At 38.4% G+C, this 25,941-nt stretch overlaps 1 protein-coding gene across 8 annotated transcripts in view; it reads left to right on the plus strand.

The window, feature by feature from the left end:
• Nucleotides 1-25,941, plus strand: part of FBXO38 (F-box protein 38) — a 65,444-nt gene that overhangs the window by 30,408 nt on the left and 9,095 nt on the right. For 4 of the 8 annotated variants that reach the window (XM_010850495.1, XM_010850489.1, XM_010850494.1 and 1 more), the window contains 6 exons: nucleotides 578-748; nucleotides 2,401-2,543; nucleotides 3,434-3,644; nucleotides 18,530-18,649; nucleotides 20,183-20,362; nucleotides 21,907-22,644. In XM_010850495.1, the coding sequence (XP_010848797.1) occupies nucleotides 578-748; nucleotides 2,401-2,543; nucleotides 3,434-3,644; nucleotides 18,530-18,649; nucleotides 20,183-20,362; nucleotides 21,907-22,644 (1,563 nt within the window). The remainder of the gene's footprint in view (nucleotides 1-577; nucleotides 749-2,400; nucleotides 2,544-3,433; nucleotides 3,645-18,529; nucleotides 18,650-20,182; nucleotides 20,363-21,906; nucleotides 22,645-25,941) is intronic. The other 4 variants (XM_010850492.1, XM_010850491.1, XM_010850493.1 and 1 more) reach the window with 4 other exon arrangements.

A 25,941-nucleotide genomic window follows, 5' to 3' on the forward strand; every position in this document is an offset into this window, starting at 1 on the left:
TAATACCTTCTGCTTCTGTTAGGTCCATACCATTTCTGTCCTTTATCAAGCCCATCTTTGCATGAAATGTTCCCTTGGTATCTCGGATTTTCTTGAAGAGATCTCTAGTCTTTCCCATTCTGTTGTGTTCCTCTATTTCTTTGCATTGATCACTGAGGAAGGCTTTCTTATCTCTTCTTGCTATTCTTTGGAACTCTGCATTCAGATGTTTATATCTTTCCTTTTCTCCTTTGCTTTTCACTTCTCTTCTTTTCACAGCTATTTGTAAGGCCTTCCCAAACAGCCATTTTGCTTTTTTGCATTTCTTTTCCATGGCGATGGTCTTGATCTCTATCTCCTGTACAATGTCACGAACCTCATTCCATAGTTCATCAGGCACTCTATCTATCAGATCTAGGCCCTTAAATCTATTTCTCACTTCCACTGTATAATCATAAGGGATTTGATTTAGGTCATACCTGAATGGTCTAGTGGTTTTCCCTACTTTCTTCAATACTGGATGTTAAATAGTTGACAGCTTAAGTTGTCAAGATTCCATGACACTAAAGAATCTTTTGTTTTTTAAATCTTTTTCTAGGCAGAATGGCTAATGCAGATCTGGTGAAATATGGTTTGGCTGATGTGGTGGAAAATCCTGGTATTATCACTGATATAGGGATGAAGGCAGTCAATGAAGTTTTCTCCTGTATCAAATATCTGGCAATTTATAATTGCCCCCATCTACATAACCCATACAATTGGATCTCAGGTACTATATCTTAAGTACAGGTATATTTTATTGATGTCAAAATAATACATATCTTTGTTTTCTGTATGGCATTAATTAACATTCCTCATGTAAAATGTAGATTTTTATATAGATTGTTCATAGAAGCTCTGGGAGCCTTTGATAACTGAGTTAGAAATACTTTCAGTGCCTCTTTGAACTCCTGAGATTCTCTGCCTAGAAATTTGCACTTGTCGAGATTATAGATTCAGTCGTACTAATTGTTATGTGTTTTTCTTTGGGCCGGGCATGTAAAATTAAGCTTAGGAATTGTTGCCTGGGATATTATGGTTGTTTTCTCTGTGTTACCTTAAAATGGCATATCATCTGAACAGACAAAGTAGGTATGTATGTATTTTAAAAACTTCAATTAAATGACATATTAAACACGTAGTGAAATTTTCTATTACCTTAAAATTTTAGGCTACTTCACATGATATCTCCCTGCCTGATACCTTGGGTACAGAAGTGTGACTTTTGCACTTGGTATTTTCCCTTATGAGAGGAGTTTTATTCCGCGCGCCCCCCCCCCACCCCAAGAGAGTAATGCTATTTATTTTTTTTAAGGCACTTCTTAGATACCTAAATTCACAAGCCTTTAATAAAGTCAGAGCTAGAGACTTTTCATTTTGACATCCTCGTACCAAACAGACCCTCTCACTGACAGCTGCAAACCAACACTGACAGCTGTCTGAGCCACCACACAGGGATACTACAGCTCCACACAAAACCTACCTCCAGGCCTATTGCAGGGCTCCTGAGCCTCTGCTAAGATCAGTTGTTAGAATGGCCATGTCTCACCCATGGGAAGAGAAGTTCTACCCCTTGCCCAGCTGCACCAGGAAGCTATTGGAAAGTACAAGCTTTAGGTTGTAGCTGGCATAGATCACTTTTAAAAAATAACATTTATTGGGTTTTTGGTTTGTTTGTTTTCTTAAATACAGAAGAGTATAAAGAAGAAAATAAAAAATGGCCTATAATCCCATCACTCAGAACTCCTGTTAACACTTAAAAACTAAAAGTAATACATGCACTTGATAAACAGTATCAAACAGTACAGAAAGGTACAAAATGAAAGGCCTCCTCTTCTCAAAGGTAACCACCATCAATGGTTTCTTGTATATTTTTCTGGACAGGTTATTTTGTGCATTTGCAGCCTATACATGTATAGCATTTAAAAATGATTTATGTATACTGAAGGACCTTACTATGTATATACATTGTCCTGTAACTTGTATTTTGCATTGAGAATATTTTGGAGAGCTCTCCATATTAGCAGGCTTATTCGGTTCTTCATTCTTTTAGTAGCTGCATAATGTTTTATTAAAGGAATACACCAACATTTCTTTTAACTAGTGTCCTGTTGTTAAATAGGCATGTAGGTTTTAAGTGAATCACATTTAAACAAAGACAGACTTACTTTCAAGTTAACGATTTCCAGTCCATCTGGTTCTCATGAAATTGGGTAAGGAGACATCATAGTTTAGAGTCATTAAGTATTAGAGATCATGAAATAAGATAAAATTTACACAAAGAAAATGGGTTTGAAAGTCTTTGTGACCTATAGCAAAATTCATGAGTAATGGAGAAAGTGTTAGTTAATATTTTCTCTGGCCATGTCATTTCTTCAACAGACCACTCAAGGTGGACTCGATTGGTTGATATCAACTTAGTGCGTTGCCATGCTTTGAAGCTGGACTCCTTCGGCCAGTTTATTGAATTGTTGCCCAGCCTGGAGTTTATTTCACTGGACCAAATGTTTCGTGAACCACCCAAAGTAAGTCACATTTGAGAGAGTTTTGTACTCAAGAAAACAACCTAAGTAACTTTTTTCCCTAATGATATGCCTTTACAAATGATATAATATGACTTTTTACTGCCAGCCTCAGTGAAGGAAGGCATAAAGGTTATAATAATGGATGGCCATATGTTCTTGTGAGTGAATACTAAGGGGTTTCCAGATAAATAAAAAAGTAAGTGGAAAGCTGTCTCCATCAGGTTTATAAAGTTAAGGTAAGAGCAAAGGTGGAAATTTGAGCTAAAGCAAAAATTATTACTTAGAGTAGTTAGTTGAAAGATTAGATCTCTAATTAGCAACCCAAAATATAAGTAAGGATTAGGAACTTATTTTGGATGTTTTGCTGCTACTTTTTCTACTCACTTGCGTATCTGGGGAAATCTGAAGTTGCCCAGTTGTACAAAATGTTATTTTAAAACTTCTTAATGTATACAGAAACTTAACTTATTGTAATAAAAACTTAATGTTTCAATGAATTAAGTTCTCTCTTGTCAATTCTTAATGGTTGTACCCTCACTGTTAAAGCAGTGCCATATAGTAGGGAAAGCTCAGCGGTGCTGCATAGTAGGGAAAGCTCAGGGTTTGAGGACAAATTATTTGGTTTCAAGTCTCAGGTGTAACACATACTGGTCATGCACTGTTGGGCAGATCCCTTCCCATTGTGCATGTCATCATCTGTAAATAAAGACTAATAACTTTGTCTTGCTTGAGGTGTTATGGGCCTTAAATGAGATTCTTTATGAATAGGTGAAAGTATTTCTTAAAGTGCTATATAAGTATTCTATGTAAAGATGAAATGAAGGAATATTAAAACTGCAGTGTTTAATTCTAACCCAAATTAATAAACATGTGGTTTTGTCTTGCTTCAGGGCTGTGCTCGGGTTGGTCTGAGTGCAGGCACGGGAATTGGGGTTTCCTCGGCCCTTGTTAGCAATCAGAACTCCAACAATGACAATGATAATAATGCCCAGAATAATGCCAACATCCACGACAACAATCACCATCACCCAGATGACTCAGATGAAGAGAATGACTTCCGGCAAGACTTGCAGCCAGGAGAGCAGCAGTTTGCAGCCGACGGTAACCCAGATCTTTTGTGAGCTCCAGATAGAGATGATTTTTACTTTGGGTCATGTTTCTCTGACTTTCCTGTTTCCCTCTCCTCCATTTCAGTTTGTCACTTTATACATTGAGGAACCTTGCTAACAAAGCAGCTGATGGGTGGATGGAGTTTGCCTGTCTACTTGCTTGTTTTAAAGTTGTCTTTGCGACGTCTCTTGTCCATAGAATCTATTGGAGGTACTTACAGAAAGGGAAGGACTCAGATGCCATGAGAATTAGGGTGCAGTGAGCCTTAGAAGCCTGGCTTAATGGAGATTTAGCTGTCAGGATTTGGGTGAAGAAGCATCTTTCGGTATCTTGCTAAACAGTAGATATTCTCTCTCACCATTGAACTTGAGTGTGGAGATCATTTTTGGATGTACCAAGAATTGGAAAAATGAATACCAGATATGTGTAGAGATTGTGTTGGATACCCTTCACACACCTCTCGCCATTAAGTCTTCAAAGCCACCGAGAAAATTAAGCACATAAGCTAATAAGGACCTATGGGATTTCACTTATGTAACTATCCATCCAGTTCTTTGATACTGACTGAACTCCTGCTCTCTGCCACCCCAGCTATTATTAGGCTTCATCTGCCCATATTGATGAGTGAGAATGGAGTGAAATTGTTTCCTTACAGATGTTCCAGTTTCTCAGTTGACACTTAAGAACTGGAAAAGGAATCTCTTCTAGCCACTTTTTTGGTTGTTGCCCCTTCACTTATTCTCTTGGGCAGAGTAATTAATGAAAATAGGGTGCCCTGGTGTATTCATTACTTTCATAATGAAAGTATTCTGTGTATAATTTCCTTTAAGATCACTCTGTATATGCAGGGCCTGACCTAAGAATCATTTGTAGGCATTGTCTTCACTTCCCTGCCCTACATGTTCTCTCTATAGAGAACTCTCCATTTTGGCTCTTGGCAAAGTCACCAGTGGCTCTTTTATAAAGGTTAGTGATATTTTCTCCACTTGTATCTTCTCTGACATCTCATCTTAGCTGCATTTGTCACTGTTGTCCACTTCTATCTTCCTGAGGTATTTGCTTCTCTTGGCCTTTCTGAAACCATTTTCCTGATTTTTCCTCCTATCTCACTGGACACACCTCAGGTTCCTTCACTTGTACCATCTCCTGTCCTCCACTCTTGTCCTTGCTCTCCCTTTTTCTTTCTATAAGCTTATCCAGTCTCATGGCTTCAGTGCCAACTATATACAGTTGAATTCTAAACCTTTATTTTCAGCTTTGATATTTCTGTTTTTTTTAAAGTAATTGCAGTTATATCCAACTTCATACTTCTGATTTCCACAGGAGTACTTTTAGGCATTTCAAACTTCTGGCTAAATCTCTCCTCCTAAAACACAAAAACAAAAGTGCAGAGCCAGCAAGTGCTAGGGGTTAAGGGGTGGAGTGTGGAGTCCGCTGTTTCTTTGCCTTCTTGTCCTTGTGTGCCATCACAAAGATCTGGACTTCAGAGAACACTGACCATCTGTAGGAAACTGGTGCAGCACTTGAAGTGCAGCACTCCCCAAATCCTCCGAACGCAGTTGTGTTTGGAGTTGATGTGCTAGACAGAGTATAGACTCCACTAGAAAGTTACATGGCCATTGGCTTCTCGGTATAGAATGGGGGGTGCCCTTCATTGTTAAGTCATATATTGATGCAGCACGAACCAAAACATATGCAAGAATACTGTATTCGATTTAAGAGAGAACAATGAAACTTACATCCACTAACATTTGAAATTAAGGTTCAGTAGATGTGAGATATAATTACAAAACAAATAACTTGAGGTACCGAATTTGTCAGATGTGTTATCTTCAAATGCTGAGAAGTAAAGGGGGTTAGTGACAAAATGCCAAGATTGAGGAACTAAACAGCCTCAACAAGAGGAAACCTAAGAATACCAAAGATGGTGGCAGCATTTTAGAGAAGTGAATATTGGCATGAAACATTAGGCTCCATGGGTCTTTCCAACTTCATGCTATATTTTTGTGTATTTTTATTATTACATACATGTCAGGTTAATTCTTTTAAATAAAAAATAAGGACATGGGGAATTCCCTGGCGCTCTAGTGGTTAGGACTCGGCACTTTCACTGCCATGGCCCAGGTTCCATCCCTTGATGGCACCCACAAGCCACAAGGCACAGCCAAAAAAAAAAAGATCTGGAGAAAGGGCATGTGACTTTTGATCAAAATTCGAAGTACAAAGAATTCAAGTAAAAGAAACAACAGGAAAAAAAAAAAAACAACAAAGAGTGGTATAGGGATTAAAAATAAAAGGGATCATGAAGAATGAATGTTAGCTGAAATGACTAATATTAATGCTTGTACTCCTTAAGTACCAACATAACAATATTTTAAACAGTTTGAAATTGATATTCACATGTCTACTTTACTTACTGTAGAATTTTAGAACTTTTCATAAATGTACTTTTGGATTAGTGCTAGAATGAAGTAGATTTCACTGTGTTGCCCTGTTTAACTTAATCAGCTTGCATGAAGTAATTGCCTGTCAAAGAAGGGCATTGTAAAATTTTAAAGACCATTTAATTTATATAAGTTAAGTGTCTTTGCTAATAAACCACTGAAATAAAATTTGGTGTTTTTTTAGTGAACATTATCATGAAAGTAATAGATGACTCTAACAAAAATATGTTTTCATTGTTACACAGAGTACTATTTAATTTACCAAGATTCAATAATTTGGTTACGGATATTATCTTAGATTTGCACTTCCAAAACTGTTAAGATTTAGAATGCTTTATTGTGAACTACTTATGTTAACTGAAAATCTCAGTTCATTACCTTCATTTTGCAGCACTGTAAAACAGGAGGAGATAGCCATATTTTTTAACAATTCTCATTGTCTAACAATATTACCATCTGTCAAAATCATGCTTCTGTAATTGCTAAAGCATTTTGCCAAGTTATTTAGATATGATTACTTTTGAAGTAATTATAACTGTAAAGCATAGTTTTATTTATATATCATTAACTGTTTTTCTATCTGGATTTAAAATAAATCCCATGTACTTACTGCTTTCAAAAGTGGGGTGCCACTCCATTCCCTCACCACCACCCCTGCAAATTAACCACTAAGTGAAACTGCTCTGCAGCATTTATTTTAGACAGTGGTTCTCAAATTTATATATAAAAGAGACCAGTTAGTGTATATGTAAAATCGCTCAGCTCCATCAAGGTTTATGATTATATTAGGTAACAGGATTTTTTTTATAACTGAAACAACATTTCACCTGAACAGAATGTTTGTTAAGCATTGATATTTGATTAAAAGATAGCTTACATAGTTTCTGTAAGTTAAAATTGTTCTGAAAAATATGTACTTCCTAATGATAAAATACTTTGAAACAAAAAAATCAAAACCAAGAATCACTTAGAACTTCCCTAGCCCCAAAGTACCATCATCTCATTTAATTACCAAAGACATCTATTGAGATATTATCCTTTCTTTTTTTTTTTTAATTATTTATTTTAATTGGAAGCTAATTACATTACAGTATTGTAGTGGTTTTTGCCATACATTGATTGACATGACTCAGTCACGGGTGTACATGTGTCCCCCATACTGAAACCTTCTCCCACCTCCCTCCCTCCCCATCCCATCCCTCAGGGTTGTCCCAGTGCACCGGCATTGAGTGCCCTGTTTCATGCATCGAACTTGGACTGGTGATCTGTTTCACATATGGTAATAGACATGTTTCAGTACTATTCTCTCAAATCATCCTGCCCTCACCCTCTCCCACAGAGTCCAAAAGACTGTTCAGTACATTTGTATCTCTTTTGCTGTCTCGCATATAGGGTTATTGTTATCATCTTTCTAAATTCCATATATATGTGTTAGTATACTGTATTGGTGTTTTTCTTTCTGGCTTACTTCACTCTGTATAATAGGCTCCAGTTTCATCCACCTCATTAGAACTGATTCAAATGTATTCTTTTTAATGGCTGAGTAATACTCCATTGTGTATATGTACCACAGCATTCTTATCCATTCTCTGCCAGTGGACATCTAGATTGCTTCCATGTCCTAGCTATTATAAACAGTGCTGCAATGAACATTGGGGTACATGTGTCTCTTTAAGTTCTGGTTTCCTCAGTGTGTATGCCCAGCAATGGGATTGTTGGGTTGTATGGCAGTTCTGTTTCCAGTTTTTTAAGGAATCTCCATACTGTTCTCCATAGTGGCTGTACTAGTTTGCATTCCCAGCAACAGTATAAGAGAGTTCCCTTTTCTCCACACCTTCTCCGGCATTTATTGTTTGTAGACTTTGATGGCAACGATTCACACTGGTGTGAGATGATACCTCTTGTGGTTTTGATTTGCATTTTTCTGATAATGAGTGATGTTGAGCATCTTTTCATGTGTTGGCTAGCCATCTGTATGTCTTCTTTGGAGAAATGTCTGTTTGGTTCTTTGGCCCATTTTTTGTTTGGGTTGTTTATTTTTCTGGTATTGAGCTGCATGAGCTGCTTGTATATTTTTTGAGATTAAATCTTGGTTAGTTGCTTGGTTTACTGTTATTTTCTCCCATTCTGAAGGCTGTCTTTTCACCTTGCTTATAGTTTTCCTTTGTTGTGCAGAAGCTTTTAAGTTTAATTAGGTCCCATTTGTTTATTTTTGCTTAAAAGGTGGGTCATAGAGGATCCTGCTGTGATTTATGTCAGAGAGTGTTTTTCCTATGCTTTCCTCTAGGAGTTTTATAGTTTCTGGTCTTATATTTAGATCTTTAATCCATTTTGAGTTTATTTTTGTGTATGGTGTTAGAAAGTGTTCTAGTTTCATTCTTTTACAAGTGGTTGACCAGTTTTCCCAACACCACTTGTTAAAGAAATTGTTTTTACTCCACTGTATATTCTTGCCTCCTTTGTCAAAGATAAGGTGTCCATAGGTGCATGGATTTATCTCTGGGCTTTCTATTTTGTTCCATTGATCTATATTTCTGTCTTTGTGCCAGTACCATACTGTCTTGATGACTGTAGCTTTGTAGTGCAGTCTGAAGTCAGGCAGATTTATTCCTCCAGTTGCATTGTTCTTTCTCAAGATTGCTTTGGCTATTTGAAGTTTTTTGCATTTCCATACAAATTGTGAAATTACTTTTTCTAGTTCTGTGAAAAATACTGTTGGTAGCTCGATAGGGATTGCATTGAATCTATAGATTGCTTTGGGTTTATACTTATTTTCACTACACTGATTCTTCTGACCCATCAACATGGTATATTTCTTCAACTATTTGTGTCATCTTTGATTTCTTTCATCAGTGTTTTATAGTTTTCTATATATAGGTCTTTTTTGTTTCTTTAGGTAGATTGATTCCTAAGTATTTTATTATTTTCCTTGCAATGGTGAATGGAATTGTTTCCTTAATTTCTGTTTCTATTTTCTCTGTTAGTGTGTAGGAATGCAAGGGATTTCTGTGTATTAATTTTACATCCTACAACTTTACTAAATTCATTGATTAGCTCTAGTAATTTTCTGGTGGTGTTTTTAGGGTTTTCTATGTAGAGGATAATGTCATCTGCAAACAGTGAGAGTTTTACTTCTTCTTTTCCAATCTGGATTCCTCTTATTTCTTTTTCTTCTCTGATTGCTGTGGCTAAAACTTCAAAACCATGTTGAATAATAGTGGTAAGAGTGGGCACCCTTGTCTTGTTCCTGACTTTAGAGGGAATGCTTTCAGTTTTTCTCCATTGAGGATAATGTTTGCTCTGGTTTTATCATATATGGCTTTTATTATGTTGAGGTACTTTCCTTCTGTGCCTGCTTTCTGGAGGGTTTTTATCTGCATCTATTGAAATAATCATATGGTTTTTATCTTTCAATTTGTTGATGTGTATCACATTGATTGATTTGTGAATATTGAAGAATCCTTGCATCCCTGGGATAAAGCCCACTTGGTCATAACGTATGAACTTTTTAATATGTTGTTGGATTCTGTCTGCTAGAAGTTTTTGAGGATTTTTGCATCTATGTTCATCTGTGATATTGGCCTGTAGTTTTCTTTTTTTGTGGCATCTTTGTCTGGTTTTGGTATTAGGGTGATGTTGGCCTCATAGAATGAGTTTGGCAGTTTGCTTTCCTCTGCAGTTTTCTTGAAGAGTTTGAGTAGGATAGGTGTTAGCTCTTATCTAAATTTTTGGTAGACTTCACCTGTGAAGCCATCTGACCCTGGGCTTTTGTTTATTGGAAGATTTTTGATTATAGTTTCGATTTCCATGCTTGTGATTGGTCTGTTAAGATTTTGTTTCTTCCTGGTTCAGTTTTGGAAGGTTATACTTTTCTAAGAATTCATCCATTTCTTCCAAGTTGTCCTTTTAATTGTCATGTAGTTGCTGATAGTAATCTCTTATGGTCCTTTGTATTTGTGTTGTCTGTTGTGATTTCTCCATTTTCATTTCTAATTTTGTTGATTTGATTCTTCTCCTTTTTTTCTTGATGAGTTTGGCTAATGGTTTGTCTATTTATCTTCTCAAAGAACCCGCTTTTAGTTTTGTTGATTTTTGCTATAGCCTCTTTTGTTTCTTTTTCATTTATTTCTGCCCTAATTTTTATTATTTCTTTCTTTCTGCTAACTCTGGGGTTCCTCATTTCTTCTTTTTCTAGTTGCTGTAGGTGTAAAGTTAGGTTATTTATTTGATTTTTCTCTTGTTTCTTAAGGTAAGCTTGTATTGCTATGAACCTTCCCCTTAGTACTGCTTTTACTGAATCCCACAGGTTTTGGGTTGTCATGTTTTCATTTTCATTTGTTTCTATGCATAGTTTGATTTCTTTTCTTATTTCTTCTGTGATTTGTTGATTATTCAGAAGCGTGTTGTTTAGCCTCCATATGTTTGTATTTTTAATAGTTTTTTTCCTGTAGTTGACATCTAATCTTACTGCATTGGGATCAGAAAAGATGCTTGAAATTATTTCAATGTTTTTGAATTTGCCAAGGCTAGATTTGTGCCCCAGGATGTGATCTGTCCTGGAGAATGTTCTGTGTGCACTTCAGAAGAAGGTAAAATTCATTGTTTGGGGGTGAAATGTCTTACAGATATCAATTAGGTCTAACTGGTCCACTGTATCATTTAAAGTTTGTGTTTCCTTCCTAATTTTCTGTTTAGTTGATCTATCCATAGGTGTGAGTGGGGTATTAAAGTCTCCCACTATTAACATGTTACTGTTAATTTCCCCTTTCATACTTGTTAGCATTTGCCTTACATGTTGCGGTGCACCTATGTTGGGTGCATATATATTTATAATTGTTATATCTTCTTCTCAGATTGATCCTTTGATCATTATGTAGTGTCCTTCTTTGTCTCTTTTCATGGCCTTTATTTCAAAGTTTATTTTATCTGATACGAGTATTACTACTCCTGCTTTCTTTTGGTCTCCATTTGCATGAAATATCTTTTTCTAGCCCTTCACTTTCAGTCTGTTTGTGTCCCTTGTTTTGAGGTGGGTCTCTTGTAGACAGAATATATAGGGGTCTTGTTTTTGTATCTGTTCAGCCAGTCCTTGTCTTTTGGTTGGGGCATTCAGTCCATTTACATTTAAAGTTATTATTTGTATGATCCCATTGCCATTTACTTTGTTGTTTTGGGTTTGAATTTATAATAAACCTTTTCTGTGTTTCCTGTCTAGAGAAGATCCTTTAGCATTTGTTGAAGAGCTGGTTTGGTGGTGTTGAATTCTCTCAGCTTTTGCTTGTCTGTAAAGCTTTTGGTTTCTCCTTCATATTTGAATCCGATCCTTGCTGAGTATAGTAATCTGGGTTGTAGATTTTTCTCTTTCATGACTTTAAGTATGTCCTGCCATTCCCTTCTGGCCTGAAGAGTTTCTGTTGAAAGATCAGCTGTTATCCTTATGGGGATCCTCGTGTGTGTTATTTGTTGCTTTTCCCTTGCTGCTTTTAATATTGGCTTTTTGTGTTTGATCTTCGTTAATTTGATTAATATGTGTCTTGGGGTGTTTCACCTTAGGTTTATCCTGTTTGGGACTCCCTGGGTTTCTTGGGCTTGGGTGGCTATTTCCTTCCCCATTTTAGGGAAGTTTTCAACTATTATCTCCCCAAGTTTTTTCTCATGCCCTTTCTTTTTGTCTTCTTCTCGGACACCTGATTTGAATGTTAGGGTGTTTAACATTGTCCCAGAGGTCTCTGAGGTTGTCCTCATTTCTTTTAAGTCTTTTTTTCTTTTTTCCTCTCTGCTTCATTTATTTCCATCAATCTATCTTCCACCTCACTTATCCTGTCTTCTGCCTCAGTTATTCTACTGTTGGTTCCCTCCAGAGTGCTTTTGATCTCAGTTATTGTATTATTCATTAATGATTGACTCTTTTTTATTTCTTCTAGGTCCTTGTTAAACATTTCTTGTATCTTCTCAATCCTTGTCTCTAGTCTATTTATCTGTAACTCCATTTTGTTTTCAAGATGTTGGATCATCTTTACTATCATTATTCTGAATTCTTTTTCAGGTAGACTCCCTATTTCCTCCTCTTTAGTTTGGTGGGCGTTTATCATGTTCCTTTACCTGTTGAATATTTCTCTGCCTTTTCCTTTTGCTTAGATTGCTATGTTTGGGGTGGCCTTTCCGTAGGCTGGAAGTTTACGATTCCTGTTTATTGTGGATCTTGCTCCCTGTGGGTGGGATTGGACTAGTGGCTTGTCAAGCTTTCCTGGTTAAGGGAGCTTGCGTCTGTGTTCTGGTGGGCAGAGCTGGATCTCTTTTCTCTAGAGTGCAGTGAAGTGTCCAGTAGTAAATTTTGAAGTGTCTGGGGATTTGGCTAGGCTTTGGGCAGCCTATATTTTAATGCTCAGGGCTATGTTCCTGTGTTGCTAGAGAATTAGTGTGGCATGTCTTACTCTGGAACTTGTTGGCTCTTGGGTGGAGCTTGGTTTTTAATGTAGGTATGGAGGCTTTTGGATGAGCTCTTGTCTATTAATGTTCCCTGGAATCAGGAGTTCTCTAGTGTTCTCAAGTTTTGGATTTAAGCCTCCTACCTCTGGCTTTCAGTCTTGTTCTTACAGTAGCCTCAAGACTTCTGCATCCATACAGCACAGATGATAAAACATCTAAGTTAATGGTGAAATAATTTTCCACAGTGAGGGACACCCAAGAGGTTCAGAGTTACATGGAGAAGAAAAGAGGGAGGAAGGAGGTAGATGTGACCAGGAGGAGAAGACAGGGAGTCAAAAGGGGAGAGAGCAGTCTAGCCAGTAATCAGTTCCCTAAGTGTTCCAGCCTGGAGCACCCAGAGAGATTCACAGAGTTAAGTAGAGAAGAGAAGGGGGAGGGAGGAAATAGAGGTGACCTGGAGGAGAAAAGGGAGAGTCAAAGCGGAGAGAGCAATCAAGCCAGTAATCACACCCCCAAGTGGAAATGGATACTGAAGATTAGATTCTTAAAAGTACAAAATTGATAACAAATACCAAAAAAAGCAAAGATTAAGAATCTAGATAGAGGTTAAACTCTCAAAAATACAATATTTAGAAAAAACAAATCAGTCACAAAAGTTATAAATACATATATATGAAATTTGCTTTAAAAATAAGGTCCTTTTTTTTTTTTTTTTGCAAGGTAATAGTAGGTTATAAAAATGAAAATTAAAGGAATAGTAAAGAACTTAAAAAAAATTTTTTTTTGATGATAAAAATATTTATAGGATTTTCTCTGGAGCTGTTGTGGGCAGTGTGGAGTCAGTTCGGTTTCAGATAGTTCCTTGTTCCACCTTGTACTTCTCAAGGTCTCTATAAGCCCCTTCCAATGCTTTGTTGATATTTACTACAGGGTTTTAATCTTTTGCATCTGTCACTTCCAGAGTCACTTCCACCTCTTTATTTATTTTGGCTTCCTGTTTGTAAGTCTCTTGAGTGTCTAATTTCTGTCCTGACACAAGGGGGCAAAGGTGTTCACTTATTTAGGCTCACTTGTTCGGAGGAGGAACACTGCAAACAAGTATCACTGGCATGTGTGGGGAGTGCTCACAGTGTATGGACCACACTGGGTTTGCCCCAGTTCACTGTGGCCTGTGCTTTCCGGGTCTACACTGCTCAGACTCCAGGTTGCTCTGCAGGAATACTATCCAAAGCTGGCCCTAAGTTGTATGCACTTCCTAGGTCTGAGCTGCTCAGGTTCAGGTTCTCGGGTACTCCGCAAAGGCACAGACTCACTTGGGCATGCATTTTATGGCCTTCCCAGGTCCCAACAGCTCAGGTGACCAGGTGCTTGGTGAGGGCACTGTCCCAGGTGGACTGTGCATCTTAATCACGTTCCTGATCCTGGCCACTTGTTTCCTCGGTGTGCCATGAGAGCACTGTCTCAGATGTGCTTTGTATCTCCTCTGGGGAGCTGATCTCAGGCTGTGACCCTACTGGCAGATGTCAGTCCTCCAGGATCCTAGGAAGACGTGGTTAGCAACTGGGAGCCTGCTCACAGTTTGGTGGAGGATGCGTATCTGGGGTCGAGATTGCCCCTTGCCTTCCAGCTCTGGCTGTTGCATACCTGCCTCTCTGCTTCTGGCAAGGGGGCGGGTCTGTATGCAGCCAGCTAGCTCTCCTTTGGTAGTCATTCAATCCTTTGTTCTGTGAGAGGGCCAGGTTAGAGATGTTCATGGGGAAGTTCTTTTTTTTTTCTTGTCTCTCTCTCTGGCTATCCCACAGTTTGGGTTGGTGTCTCACATTAGTTCCCTCAGATTGTCCTCAGGGCATTCAGGCCTGGTCCTTACCCTAAGCATGCAGCCCAAGCCTCCCTGTGTAGCCCCCCGCTCACTGGTAGCAGACACAAGCGTCTGGGCTACTTCTCCACTGGGAGTTGCGTTTAGGCGCATATTCTGTGGGTTGTTTTTTTTTTTATCCTCCTGGTTATATTGCCCTGTGAGATTCCAAAACTGTCCACAGACCCTCCGGTGAGAGGGATTCCTGCTGTTTGGAAACTTCTCCTTCACTACAACTCCCTCCCCAGGACGGGTCTCCATCCCTAACTCTTTGGACTCTCTTTTGTCTTTTATATTTTGTCCTATCTCCTTTCAAAGAGAATGGGCAGCCTCTCTGGGTGCCTGGTGTCCTCCACCAGCGTTCAGAAGTTGTGTTGTGGAAGTTGCTCAGCATTCAAATGATCTTTTGATGATTTTGTTGGGGAGAAAGTGGTCTCCCCATCCGATTCCTCTGCCATCTTGCCTGTCTTTCCCAAGATATTATCCTTTCTTTGCTTTATACCACCACCTACCTGCTCTCTCCAACAAGGAATCTTCAGTAAGTTCTGTTGACTGTCTCTAAAACATCTCCCCAGTCTATCTACATTCTTCTTCCTCATTGTACCAGACCTTTTTTTACCTAAATGTTTTAATAGCTTTTATAGCAAAATTAGTTCTTAGAGTAGGCAGGGCAATTTTTAAAAAACAAAAACAGGCAATGTTACTTCCTTTTGTAAAACTTTCTGACAGCTCCCCTCTGCCTTAGAATAAATCTAGTTTCTTGATTTGGGCCATAAAGTGCTACATAATCTGGCTTGTTCTCACCTTGTACTACTCCCCACCTCACACGCTGTGCTTGAATGTGCCAAACTGGCACCAACTGTTGTACTAACTGCTGCCTCTTAATAGAATGTCCTCCCCTCCATCTTTGCATGGCTGGCTGCTTCTTGATATATAGGTCTTAGCTTAAATAGTAATTTCAGAGCTGTCTTTCCTTACCACGTTAGTCTTCTTTTTTTTTCACTTGAGGTATAATTGACACTGTACATATTGCAAAATGATCACAATAAGTTTAGTAAACATCAATCACCATACATAATTAGTTTTTTACTGTGATGAGAAATTTTAAGATCTTCTCTCAGTAATTTTCAAATATGCAATAGGGTATTAATAAATATAGTCTGCATGCTGTGTGTTACATTTCCATGACTTATTGAACCTTTTGATCACCTTACCACTTTCAGTTCAGTTCAGTCACTCAGTCATGTCCGACTCTTTGCGACCCCATGAATCTCAGCATGCCAGGCCTCCCTGTCCATCACCAACTCCCGGAGTTTACTCAGACGCACGTCCATCAAGTCAGTGATGCCATCCAGCCATCTCAGCCTCTGTCGTCCCCTTCTCCTCCTGCCCCCAATCCCTCCCAGCATCAGAGTCTTTTCCAATGAGTCAACTCTTCGCAAGAGGTGGCCAAAGTACTGAAGTTTCAGCTTTAGCATCATTCCTTCCAAAGAAATCCCAGGACCGATCTCCTTCAGAATGGACTGGTTGGATCTCTTTGCAGTCCAAGGGACTCTCAAGAGTCTTCTCCAACACCACAGTTCAAAGGCTGATCAATTCTTTGGCACTCAGCTTTCTTCATAGTCCAACTCTCACATCCATACATGACCACTGGAAAAACCATAGCCTTGACTAGACGGACCTTCATTGGCAAAGTAATGTCTCTGCTTTTGAATATGCTATCTAGGTTGGTCATAACTTTGCTTCCAAGGAGTAAGCGTCTTTTAATTTCCCACTTTAAGTGCCACTAATTCGTTCTCTTTTATATCACCCTCATTTAATTTTATTTTCTGATGTTTTTATTGTTGACTAAAAAATAATTTTACTAAAATTTTTTTTCTTCCCCAACTAAACTCCATGAGATTAGAGATACTGACTATAACCACTGTCTTTTAGCACCTAGGAACAGTAACACATTGTAGTAAGCTCTAGATAAATATTCAGTGAATGAATGCAATTAAAGAAGTTTAAAATAACCTTGGGGTATTTATAGTATTTCCACAGGTTATTGTGGCAACCTAAAAAGCAATTGCTGAACAGCTTTGGAAATCTTACCACATAGATAGAAGAATGTAGTTCTGTCCTAGTGGTTTTCTTCGGCCCATAAGAGGCAGTTTTAAGCTTTTCACAGTCTGGGACCCAGGCTACCTTTTTAACTTCCTTTCCTCTTTCACACCCTTACTGCAACTCAAACTCTTATTCTTTTTATCACTGACCTACTTACTCTTCTGGAAAATGTTACATGCTTCCTAGGATATATGAAATATCACTCCATCTCAGCAAAACCTTCTCTGTCCAACAGGAGACTTAACAACTGCTTTTTTGTCCATGTTCCCTTTACTTGGACTGTTCTAGCACTTAATGAGTATGTATTGTGCTGTGCTTAGTCGCTCTGTCGTGTCCAACTCTCTGGAACTCCATGGACTGCAGCCCACCAACCTCCTCAGTCCATAGGATTCTCCAGACAAGAATACTGGAGTAGGTTGCCTTGCCTTGACCTTATTTTATACATCTTGACATTTCTGCTAGAAGGTGTGTGTTGTCTGAGAGCAGGGACTATAAATTTTCTACCTACTCATCGTCCGTGTTTTTCATCAGTCTTTGGAAATGGACCTCATTTCAAATCCCCTTAAATTGCTAACCCTTCTAAGCCTCAGTTTCCTCAACTGCAAAAATGAGACTAGTAATAATACCCTCATAAGATTGCTGTAAGAAATAACTAACGTATTTGAGGGCATTTAACACAGAGCCAGACATAGTATATGTACACAGTAATTACTAGCTGCTATTTATAATTGCTCTTGAGAATTGAATGAAAGAAGCAAATTGGTTGACGTTTATCATATAGTATTTCTTGACAAGGTCAGTCCTTTTTTTTGGCCCTAAATGAAGTGTAGAAGCTAGAGTTGGGCAAGAGTTTGGGATGGGAGGCTAAACATGAGGGGAAATGTGCTGTTGTGTATTTTCAAAACCAAAGCAAACCCCAGTGTCCCTCTGAAATCTCAGACCTCTCTGCTGTATATTCCAGTAGCATTTATCTAAATAGTATGTTTCTGGCATACTCATATTTTACCTTGTTTCTTTGTTGACTGTATGAATTTTTCTTGTCTCCTTAAATAGATTCTTTAGTTCTTTCAGGAACAGTATCTTGTTTTCTTCTGTGTTGGTGTCTTCATTTCATTCAAATGGTTGTTTGATTGGATAGCAGTAGTGTTGTACACCCATAGGTGTTGAATGGTTCACAGGGTAGACACAGCCTGCCGCCACGTGGGTCCTGGCCATGCTGTAAACGTAAAGGACACTACCGGTATTGTCCTGATTCAGACTGAGAGCAGGCACCTAGCTTAGGGGTCGGGAGTAAGAGGGTACTGGGGTGAGTGCTTTGAATACAGACTTGAGGGATTTGAATTTAATCTTTTAAAATCTTGAAGCTTATCAGTCTGAAATTATTCAATGTGCTTATCATCCAGAAAAATATAAACATTCCCATTTACTGATAGGCACTAATAGCCTTAGAAGACTCAGATGCAGATTAAACATTTGAATGATGCTAAAATGTTAAAAATGTACTTCCTGTGTTTAATAATCCGTGCTACACATGAGCTGAAAATATGACCATATTCTCTAGAGAGCAGCAAAAGAAACAATTTGAGCTTGCCTGCTCAGTGCATCCTGGTTCAGGTGGCAGATACAAGACTAACTGCTTATAAGATGATCATGAGATCTTGCAGTAGCTGGCTATCACTGCCATCAAACAAATAGCTTAGAAGGAGACAAACAGTTGCCTCATATAGCCATCCCTGGTAACATCTTCAGGAATGAATAAGTGCTTTCTTCTTTCCGCTCTTCCTTTCCCCATCCTTTCACCTTAAAATGGTGGGCTTTCTCTACCAAGTAATGCTTTTCCCATCTGTGGTCTCCCCTCCTATAGAATGGGACACTTCTTGTTGATGTCGATAGAATGAAGCACATTCACATGACATTCTTTTAGAATGGGCCTAGTGCTCATGAGACTGCTCATTTCTTAATGGTGCCACAGTTTTGCCTGCCATTGTGGTTTTCTTAGACATCTCCTGGTTTTGCTTTGACTGTGGTTATTTTTGTTTAAGCACTGAATGAGATGGAAGACATGGTGCAAGAAGATGGAGAGGTGATGGCCGAGAGTGGACATGAGACTCCAGCTCACAGTCAGGCAGTTGTTCCTGTGGATGTTGACGAGGAACAAGCAGGTAATCTTGTGACTTCCCACATTCAGGGTTCTAAAAACTAGGGCCTGACTTTAATGAAGAAAGGAAAACACTGAGAATGATGTTTTTTTTTGACATGACAGCTAATGATATGTTACATGCTATTTATTTTTGACTAGACTTGTGTTATTTCTTTCTCTGTGTATGTGTGTGTTTATCTTATTAGTTTGTTTTTTATTTTTTTTGTAACTGTGGCAGCAGTTCCTCTTTATTGGTATACACACACGTGTGTGTGTGTAGAGAAAAAAAAACACTCAAGTTATAAGTAAGAAAATAACTTGATTAAATGTTCTGCTTATTCTCTCCCTTCATTTTGGTGGGGAGAAGAAGCAGTGGAGAGGTTGATTTGGTATAATAAACAGAACAAGATCTAGTCTCAGTTTGGCACTGGGTCATTTATAGCAGTCATATAATCCAAAAGATTACCTGATATAATCTTTCATCTTTACAGATAGGGAAACTAATATTCTTTCAAAAGTTTGAATGGTTTACTCAAGACCACTCAGCCATTGATCAAGGAACAGAATTGAGATGAGAACTAAAATTTTCTCACTCCTGGTCTGTTCAAATGCTACCTTGCCTTTGAATTGAAAAAATCTTTAACTACCCTTGTTTTAAGTGTCTTACAGATGCAGTCGCTCACTCAACAAATACTTGAGTGCCTACCTTGTGCCAGGCATTATACAGTATGACAGGAAAAAGACAGGAAAGTTCCCTCACTTGTCAGAGAAAAGTGGGTTGTGAGAGCTGAAGGTTTACAATGTGTAATGCCAAGCAGACAAAAAATTTTTTGTTGTTGTTTAGTCACCAAGTCGTGTCTGACTATTTGTAACCTCATGGACTGCCAGGCTCCACTGTCCCTGGGATTTCCCGGGCAAGAATACTGCACTGGGTGCCATTTCCTCCTCCAGGGGATCCTCCCAACCCAGGGATCGAATCCACGTCTCCTGCATTGGCAGGTGAACTCTTTACCACTGAGCCGCCAGGGAAGCCCAAAACATTTTTTACATAAATAATCAAAGACCCAAAGTGTAGCATGCATCCAGCCTTTCAAGAGCATATCTGTGACATCCAGTGCATTAGACCTGTAGTTAAAGAATGCAGAATTCTCACCAGTCTATAAGTGTCAGAGGCTTGCTTTCATTCAGACATTTGCAAAATTAGGAAAATATCTAGCCTATTTTTCAAATCATTATAATGAGTATTATTTTTAGGATAATTATGTGACTCTTTCCAGCAGTGAAGATCTTAAAGGGAGATGCCATATGCTCTTCTACTTTAATTTTCCTTTATAATGTTGGGTGGTATATTAGTCATACTTAATGTTTACATAATGCTTTAGAGTTAAAGTGTTTTCACAGTGTCTCATCCAAGTATATGTGCATGAAAATGAGTGATCAGGGAGGTTTCATAGAGCCAAAGCATCTCTCTGATCCCAAAATACTGGAACAATATTTTGAGTGAAAGCCTTTCTTGGGCAAAAATTGACTGTTAAGCCTTTGCTGTTTGTTTTAGGACCCAGTGGTCTTCAGCGTGTAGTGAAACCAACCCCAATTACTGTTCATGACTCAGAGAGTGATGATGAAGAAGACAGTCTAGAACTCCAAGAAGTCTGGATTCCTAAGAATGGTGCCCGGCGTTTCTCTGAGCGTGAAGAAAAAACCGGAGAGTCTGTGCAGTCTAGGGAATTATCAGGTGAGAGACTGTGTCTTACTCTGACCTGTTAGGGAGTCACCATGAGAACGGACACACTGGTCTTTACATACTGTGTCCCTACCACAGCTTGTGGTACAGTTGACATAACCTTATGAAATGTGACAGGGGGCAAGAAAAGCAGCAGAGCAAGCAAGAGAGGAAAATCTGGGTGGCACTGCCAGGGGCGAGTGCAGCACAAGAATATTGTGGAATTGGGGCTCAGGGAAGAGAAGATGTGAGGTTGTCAGTCCCATAGTGGAGGCTTTAGGAAGGTGTGGCATCAGAGTATCAGGGATTAGTGAGGGGCCTGTGCCTCACGTAAAAGATGACAACCGAGTCATCTAGAGCAGTGAAGAACAGCCATTCCCTAGGTGGTCATCTGTCCACTTGTGCTTATTTAGCAAATGTTGGTGGTTAGTTTGGTGCTTGAGGAACTCCTGAAGTACGTTCTTATAATCACTTGTCTCCCTTTAAATCAGTCTACAACCTTCTGCCATTTGCCTCACCAAGAAACTTTAATTCTGTTAACTTTTAGGTTTATACTTCTTTCCTTGGTCTTCCCTTCTATTTCTTAAAACCATATGCTTACCATTTTCTGCAAAGGATGAGGTTTTTTTAAATTGTCCACTCATTTTTCCTTGAAGACCCTATTCCTTAATGTATCTGAATGTTTAGTATATATGTGTATACATTTAACACCGAATCTGAAATATACACACATTTCTGTGTATGGTAAGCTCAGTTCTTTAGACTTGGAATAACTTACTAACCACTAACTGATTACTCACTTTTTACTTTATTCCTTTTAAGAAATTCAGATTTATCTTTACACTTATTTAAAGGAGTTTTATGGACACTGACATTTAGGAAAAGTCATGTGACCAGCTGACTAATCTAATGTTTCCTAGAAAGTTTAATTTCTGAATTTAGAAACCAGATTTTGTGTCAGCCAGACAAAACCTAATATAAGTATGCTTTTGTATATTCATTCAGCCTTACTGTGCCCACAAGGTACTGTGTTAGGTGTTGTGAGGGGTGAGATGAATAAGTCTTGACCTCTCTGTATTTCCCTCCCACTGTCGGGAACCTCTAGTCTGGTTGAAGAGTCAGGTCAGAAACAGATTATATTTTAGGGCATGTACTATGGTGGCTCTGGGGTGGGAGTGCTGAAGAGACTGAACAGATGTCCAAAGCCCCCCTCAAAAAAAAAAACTGGTGAGAATAAAGGCTCCTAGGTAATAAAACAGGGGTATATTCAAAGAAAAGTTTGGGTGGGGGTATAGAATGTTTATAGAGGGGACAAGAATGGAAGGTTAGTTTGCAGTTAGGTCATGACAAGCCTTGACAGCTGATCTCAAGAGTGTTAATCAGGTAGGCACTAGAGAGCCATAAAGAACTCTTGAGCAGCTGAGTGATGTGGTCACCATTATGCCTTAGGAAAATTAGTGTACATTGTTTCCTGTTCCAGATTTACTCTTACCTTTTGTCCAGAATTTGTACTGAAATCTTTTCTTTTCCTCGGGCCATTCTTCTTTTTCTGTAAGCAGTAAGTGGAAAAGGCAAGACTCCACTTCGAAAGAGGTACAACTCCCATCAGATGGGCCAGTCGAAGCAGTTTCCTCTCGAGGAAAGCAGCTGTGAGAAAGGCTGTCAGGTCACCAGTGAGCAGATCAAAGCCGATATGAAAGCAGCTAGGGATATACCTGAAAAGAAAAAAAACAAGGATGTTTATCCCAGCTGCAGCAGCACCACCGCCAGCACAGTGGGAAACTCCAGCTCACACAGCACTGCTTCTCAAAGCCCCGACTTTGTAAGGACGGTGAACAGCAGCGGCTCTTCCGAGCCTAGCCCTACAGAAGTGGATGTGTCCAGGCAGTGTGTCTGCTCCCCCGGTGGGTCAGAGGACTCTGAGGCCATGGAGGAGGGAGATGCAGAGAGTTCTGTCTGCCCCAGATGCTGCTGTCACAGGCCCCAGGAATCCCAAAGGAGAACTAGCAGGTGTTCTGATGAGGAACGTCCTTCAACCAGCCGAGCCTGTGTTGTGAATGGCCCGGATGGTACGAGATCCGCCTTTTCCTTTAGGACTCTGCCACAAGGGGGGTCTTCAGGCCCAGCACATGATGAGAGGACTAATGGGAGTGGCTCTGGGGCTACAGGTGAGGACAGGAGGGGGAGCTCCCAGCCTGAGCGCTGTGACGTGCAGTCTAATGAAGACTACCCTCGGAGGCCCCTAACAAGGGCCAGGAGCAGACTCTCCCATGTACCGCTGGTATCTGAGTCAGGTATGACAATGCTGCTAGGATTAGCTACTGCAGGTTAGCACCAGAGAAGAGCATCTGCTCATTCTAAAGGTTTTCTTACATAAAGCCAGTTTGGCAAATTGATTTCTGTGTTTGGGTTCTATGATCATATAGATCTTGAGCTAATTTTCAGCAGTGGGATGGGAGTGGGGAGTGGGGGTGGCATGTAAAACAGCTTGTAAGATATCCAGGCACGAAAAGCTTAGATAGTTATGCTTCTAAAAAAAGTATAATTGTGTATATGTATTGACCTTAAAAACTGTACTGATTCTGATGTGTTATTCCCAATATATAAACTCTGCTCCCATTCCACATTCAGAAGTCTTAACTTTTAAGACTTAACTAGTTAAGTTTTAAAACCTTAGCCAAAAGGTAAGGACTGTAAGTTGTTGGAGCTGGGGGAGCACAGCATATGGGTATACCCCTATATCTGCTTCTGCAGTATTTAGTAATTTTTTCCAAAGTCTAGTTTGTTTCCAGTCAGGTTTACCAGGAGATAAGCAGGTAAGTAAGTGGTTTAGCTGAGAATTATTTTGATGAAGAAATACTCAAGATGTACATATGTATACAGTTTCATTAATATTTATTTGTATGCCAAGGCATTGAATTTGGTAGGGGTAAAGCACATTTCTTAATTATAGTTCTGTTTATATTTCTGATCTTATTTTTAAATACTCTCTGCTGCCTTTATTAAGTTGTATATAGCTGTCAATGAATAATAATACATTTTATTTTCTCTAAGTCTCACTCAATTTTAAAATTTTTACATCAACACCCAGCACAAAGTACCTTTTTATATACTAAGTAGAGTTGATTAAATCATGTGGAGTTAAACTAACAAAAGCAAGCTTTCGTAAGATAAATATGAGACCTTACTTATGTACTGTTATCAGTCATAAACTCAAAGTATATGAGTTTTATTTGAAGATTTTATTATGCTTTGCAAACATTAGTTCGGCCATGATGAAAATACTTTTCCCAGCTTGAATTTTAAATGCTTTTTATCTTTTTTAATACATAACATGGATTTACCATTTTAATCATTTTGTAGTATATAGCTTATTAGCATTAGGTATATTCACATTGTTACGCATCCATCACCACCATCCAGCTCAACTTTTTCATCGTCCCACATTGAAAGTCTGTGCCTGTTAAACAGAAGCACCTCATTAGGACACTCTTTGTTGTATGGTTTTTCATATTTGTAAAGTCAGATCTACATGTTTAGTTTTGTGATATCTTTATTTTTATGCTGTGGAAAGCCTTCCGTACACCTGGCTCAGATAATTGTTCACATCTTCTCATTCTTTTATTCATGTATTTGTTTATTTTAGTTTAAATCTTTATTATAATCTTTGGGAACTGTTTTTTAATTACAAATTGTCACCTAATTGTCTCAGCACTACTTATTGACATCCATCCTCATCATTTTTTTGAAATACTCTTTTATCATGTACTTTGCCTCTGTTGCAGTTTACCTCTTGGCATGAGGTCCTATTCCAGTGTTCTGTCCTCTTTCATACTCTTTGCAAAATTTCCTTGGTTAGTCATGCATTTATCACTTATTTTTATAGTTTTATAATTTGTCAAGTTGCAGAAACAAACATTCCTATGTTTTGTTTGTAATTCCTTTACATTGATGGACAAAAGATAATGATCAGTTTTTGAGTCTTCCTATTTAGGGACTATTTTTGTCTCCTGTGCCTTGGTAAAGTTTTAAGAGTTGTTACTGTTTTTGGTGGGGGTGGCGGGGGGTGTTGCCTGTGTTTTTAATATGGGTCCTTCACATTAACCATCTTAGGGGAGGGGGTTTGACTTCTTTGCCTTATGTTCTGTTATTCCCTTTGCCACTTTTCTTCTGACTTGTTTCGTGACTAGAACTTTTTCTTAGGTTAAATAATTTACTAGAATTAAATTATATAGTGCTTTTTACTTTTTAGGTAAATTATATCTATTGTCTTATTGATTTTTTTAAATTCCAATTTGGGAAGACTTATAATGTCTATATTTAATGTGTATAATGTATATGGTAGGTAAATTACTTTTTAATATTTTTAAACACAATACAAATGTTCATTTTCTTTCAATAACAGCTTTTCTGGGGAAATTTCAAACTGCTGATTTTTAAATATCCATATCTCTTTTGGGAAGAACAAGTTATGTGGGTGACTTTCAGTTTGCTATTTTTAATCTAGCATTTTTTTTTATATCTGTTGGCCATTCTGCTTTAAAAGTTTTAAGGAGAAAAGTCCAAACCAGTAAAGGAACAAACATGACTGAGTGTTACAGATATTTTTAAAATCACTTCAAAGAAAATATTTGAGTTTTTAATTTGGTTTTTTATTTATGGCCCTATGTAGTGTTAAAACCATGTTAGAAGTAGTATTTGTCGTGTGATTTCCTATATTAGGAATAAATGCCTGTAAGTTGTTCTTTTTCTCCTCATTGTATAATGCTTTATAAAATAAATATCATAAAAATAACTAACTGGATTGTCAAAGAATGGCATTTAAGATGAGTATGATACGGTTCTCATGAATACTAACCTCTTCCTTAACACCCATAACCGCATTGGTCTGCTTTTCTGTGCTTCTGTAGCATCTCAACTAATGTCGATTACACTGTGTATTGTAATTCCGTGTTTTACTGTCTATTTTTCCAATAGACTATGAGCTCCAAGAGGGCAGGGACAGTGCCTGCTTGCTCACCATAATATTCCCAGCTTCTAGCACATGTCTTACATGGTATGGGTCTTGAGTGAATAATTGTGAACTTAATAAGTGGTAGGAGCCATCATCTGAGGTATGTTGATGCTGGTGGATGTATAAAATCACTAAAGATTGTCCCTAAACAAAGAAGGAGGCATAAGGAAAAAGCACAATGAACTCTGTTTTCTTTTTACATTGGGAAGCATTTGTTTTTCAAAATTATCTACATATAAAATGTGACTTAGTTTTATAATTTTTCTTAGAAAACAAACTGCCAATTTGGGTACTCAGGAGAATAGGAAATTTAACTTTGAGCACTATATTCTGATCAGTTGAAGAGTAGGGGAGGGAAACAATCCATGACGGTGAGAGGCTGAAGACTGGAGCATGAAAGGAGAGTGCTGATAGAAGAGCCTTATTTGGACGCTGTGATGAAGGAGTGAAAGCAACCCTGTTTTGCTTTTGTCGTGCTGGGAGAGGGAACCAGGACTTACTATTGGTTGAAACAGGTGTGTGAAACTTGGCTGTTGTATGAAATGGTGCTGCTGTTAGATTCCCTGTCAGTGAAGAT

This window comes from Bison bison, unplaced genomic scaffold, assembly GCF_000754665.1.
Source record: "Bison bison bison isolate TAMUID 2011002044 unplaced genomic scaffold, Bison_UMD1.0 scf7180017864291, whole genome shotgun sequence".
NCBI classification, from domain to species: domain Eukaryota; kingdom Metazoa; phylum Chordata; class Mammalia; order Artiodactyla; family Bovidae; genus Bison; species Bison bison.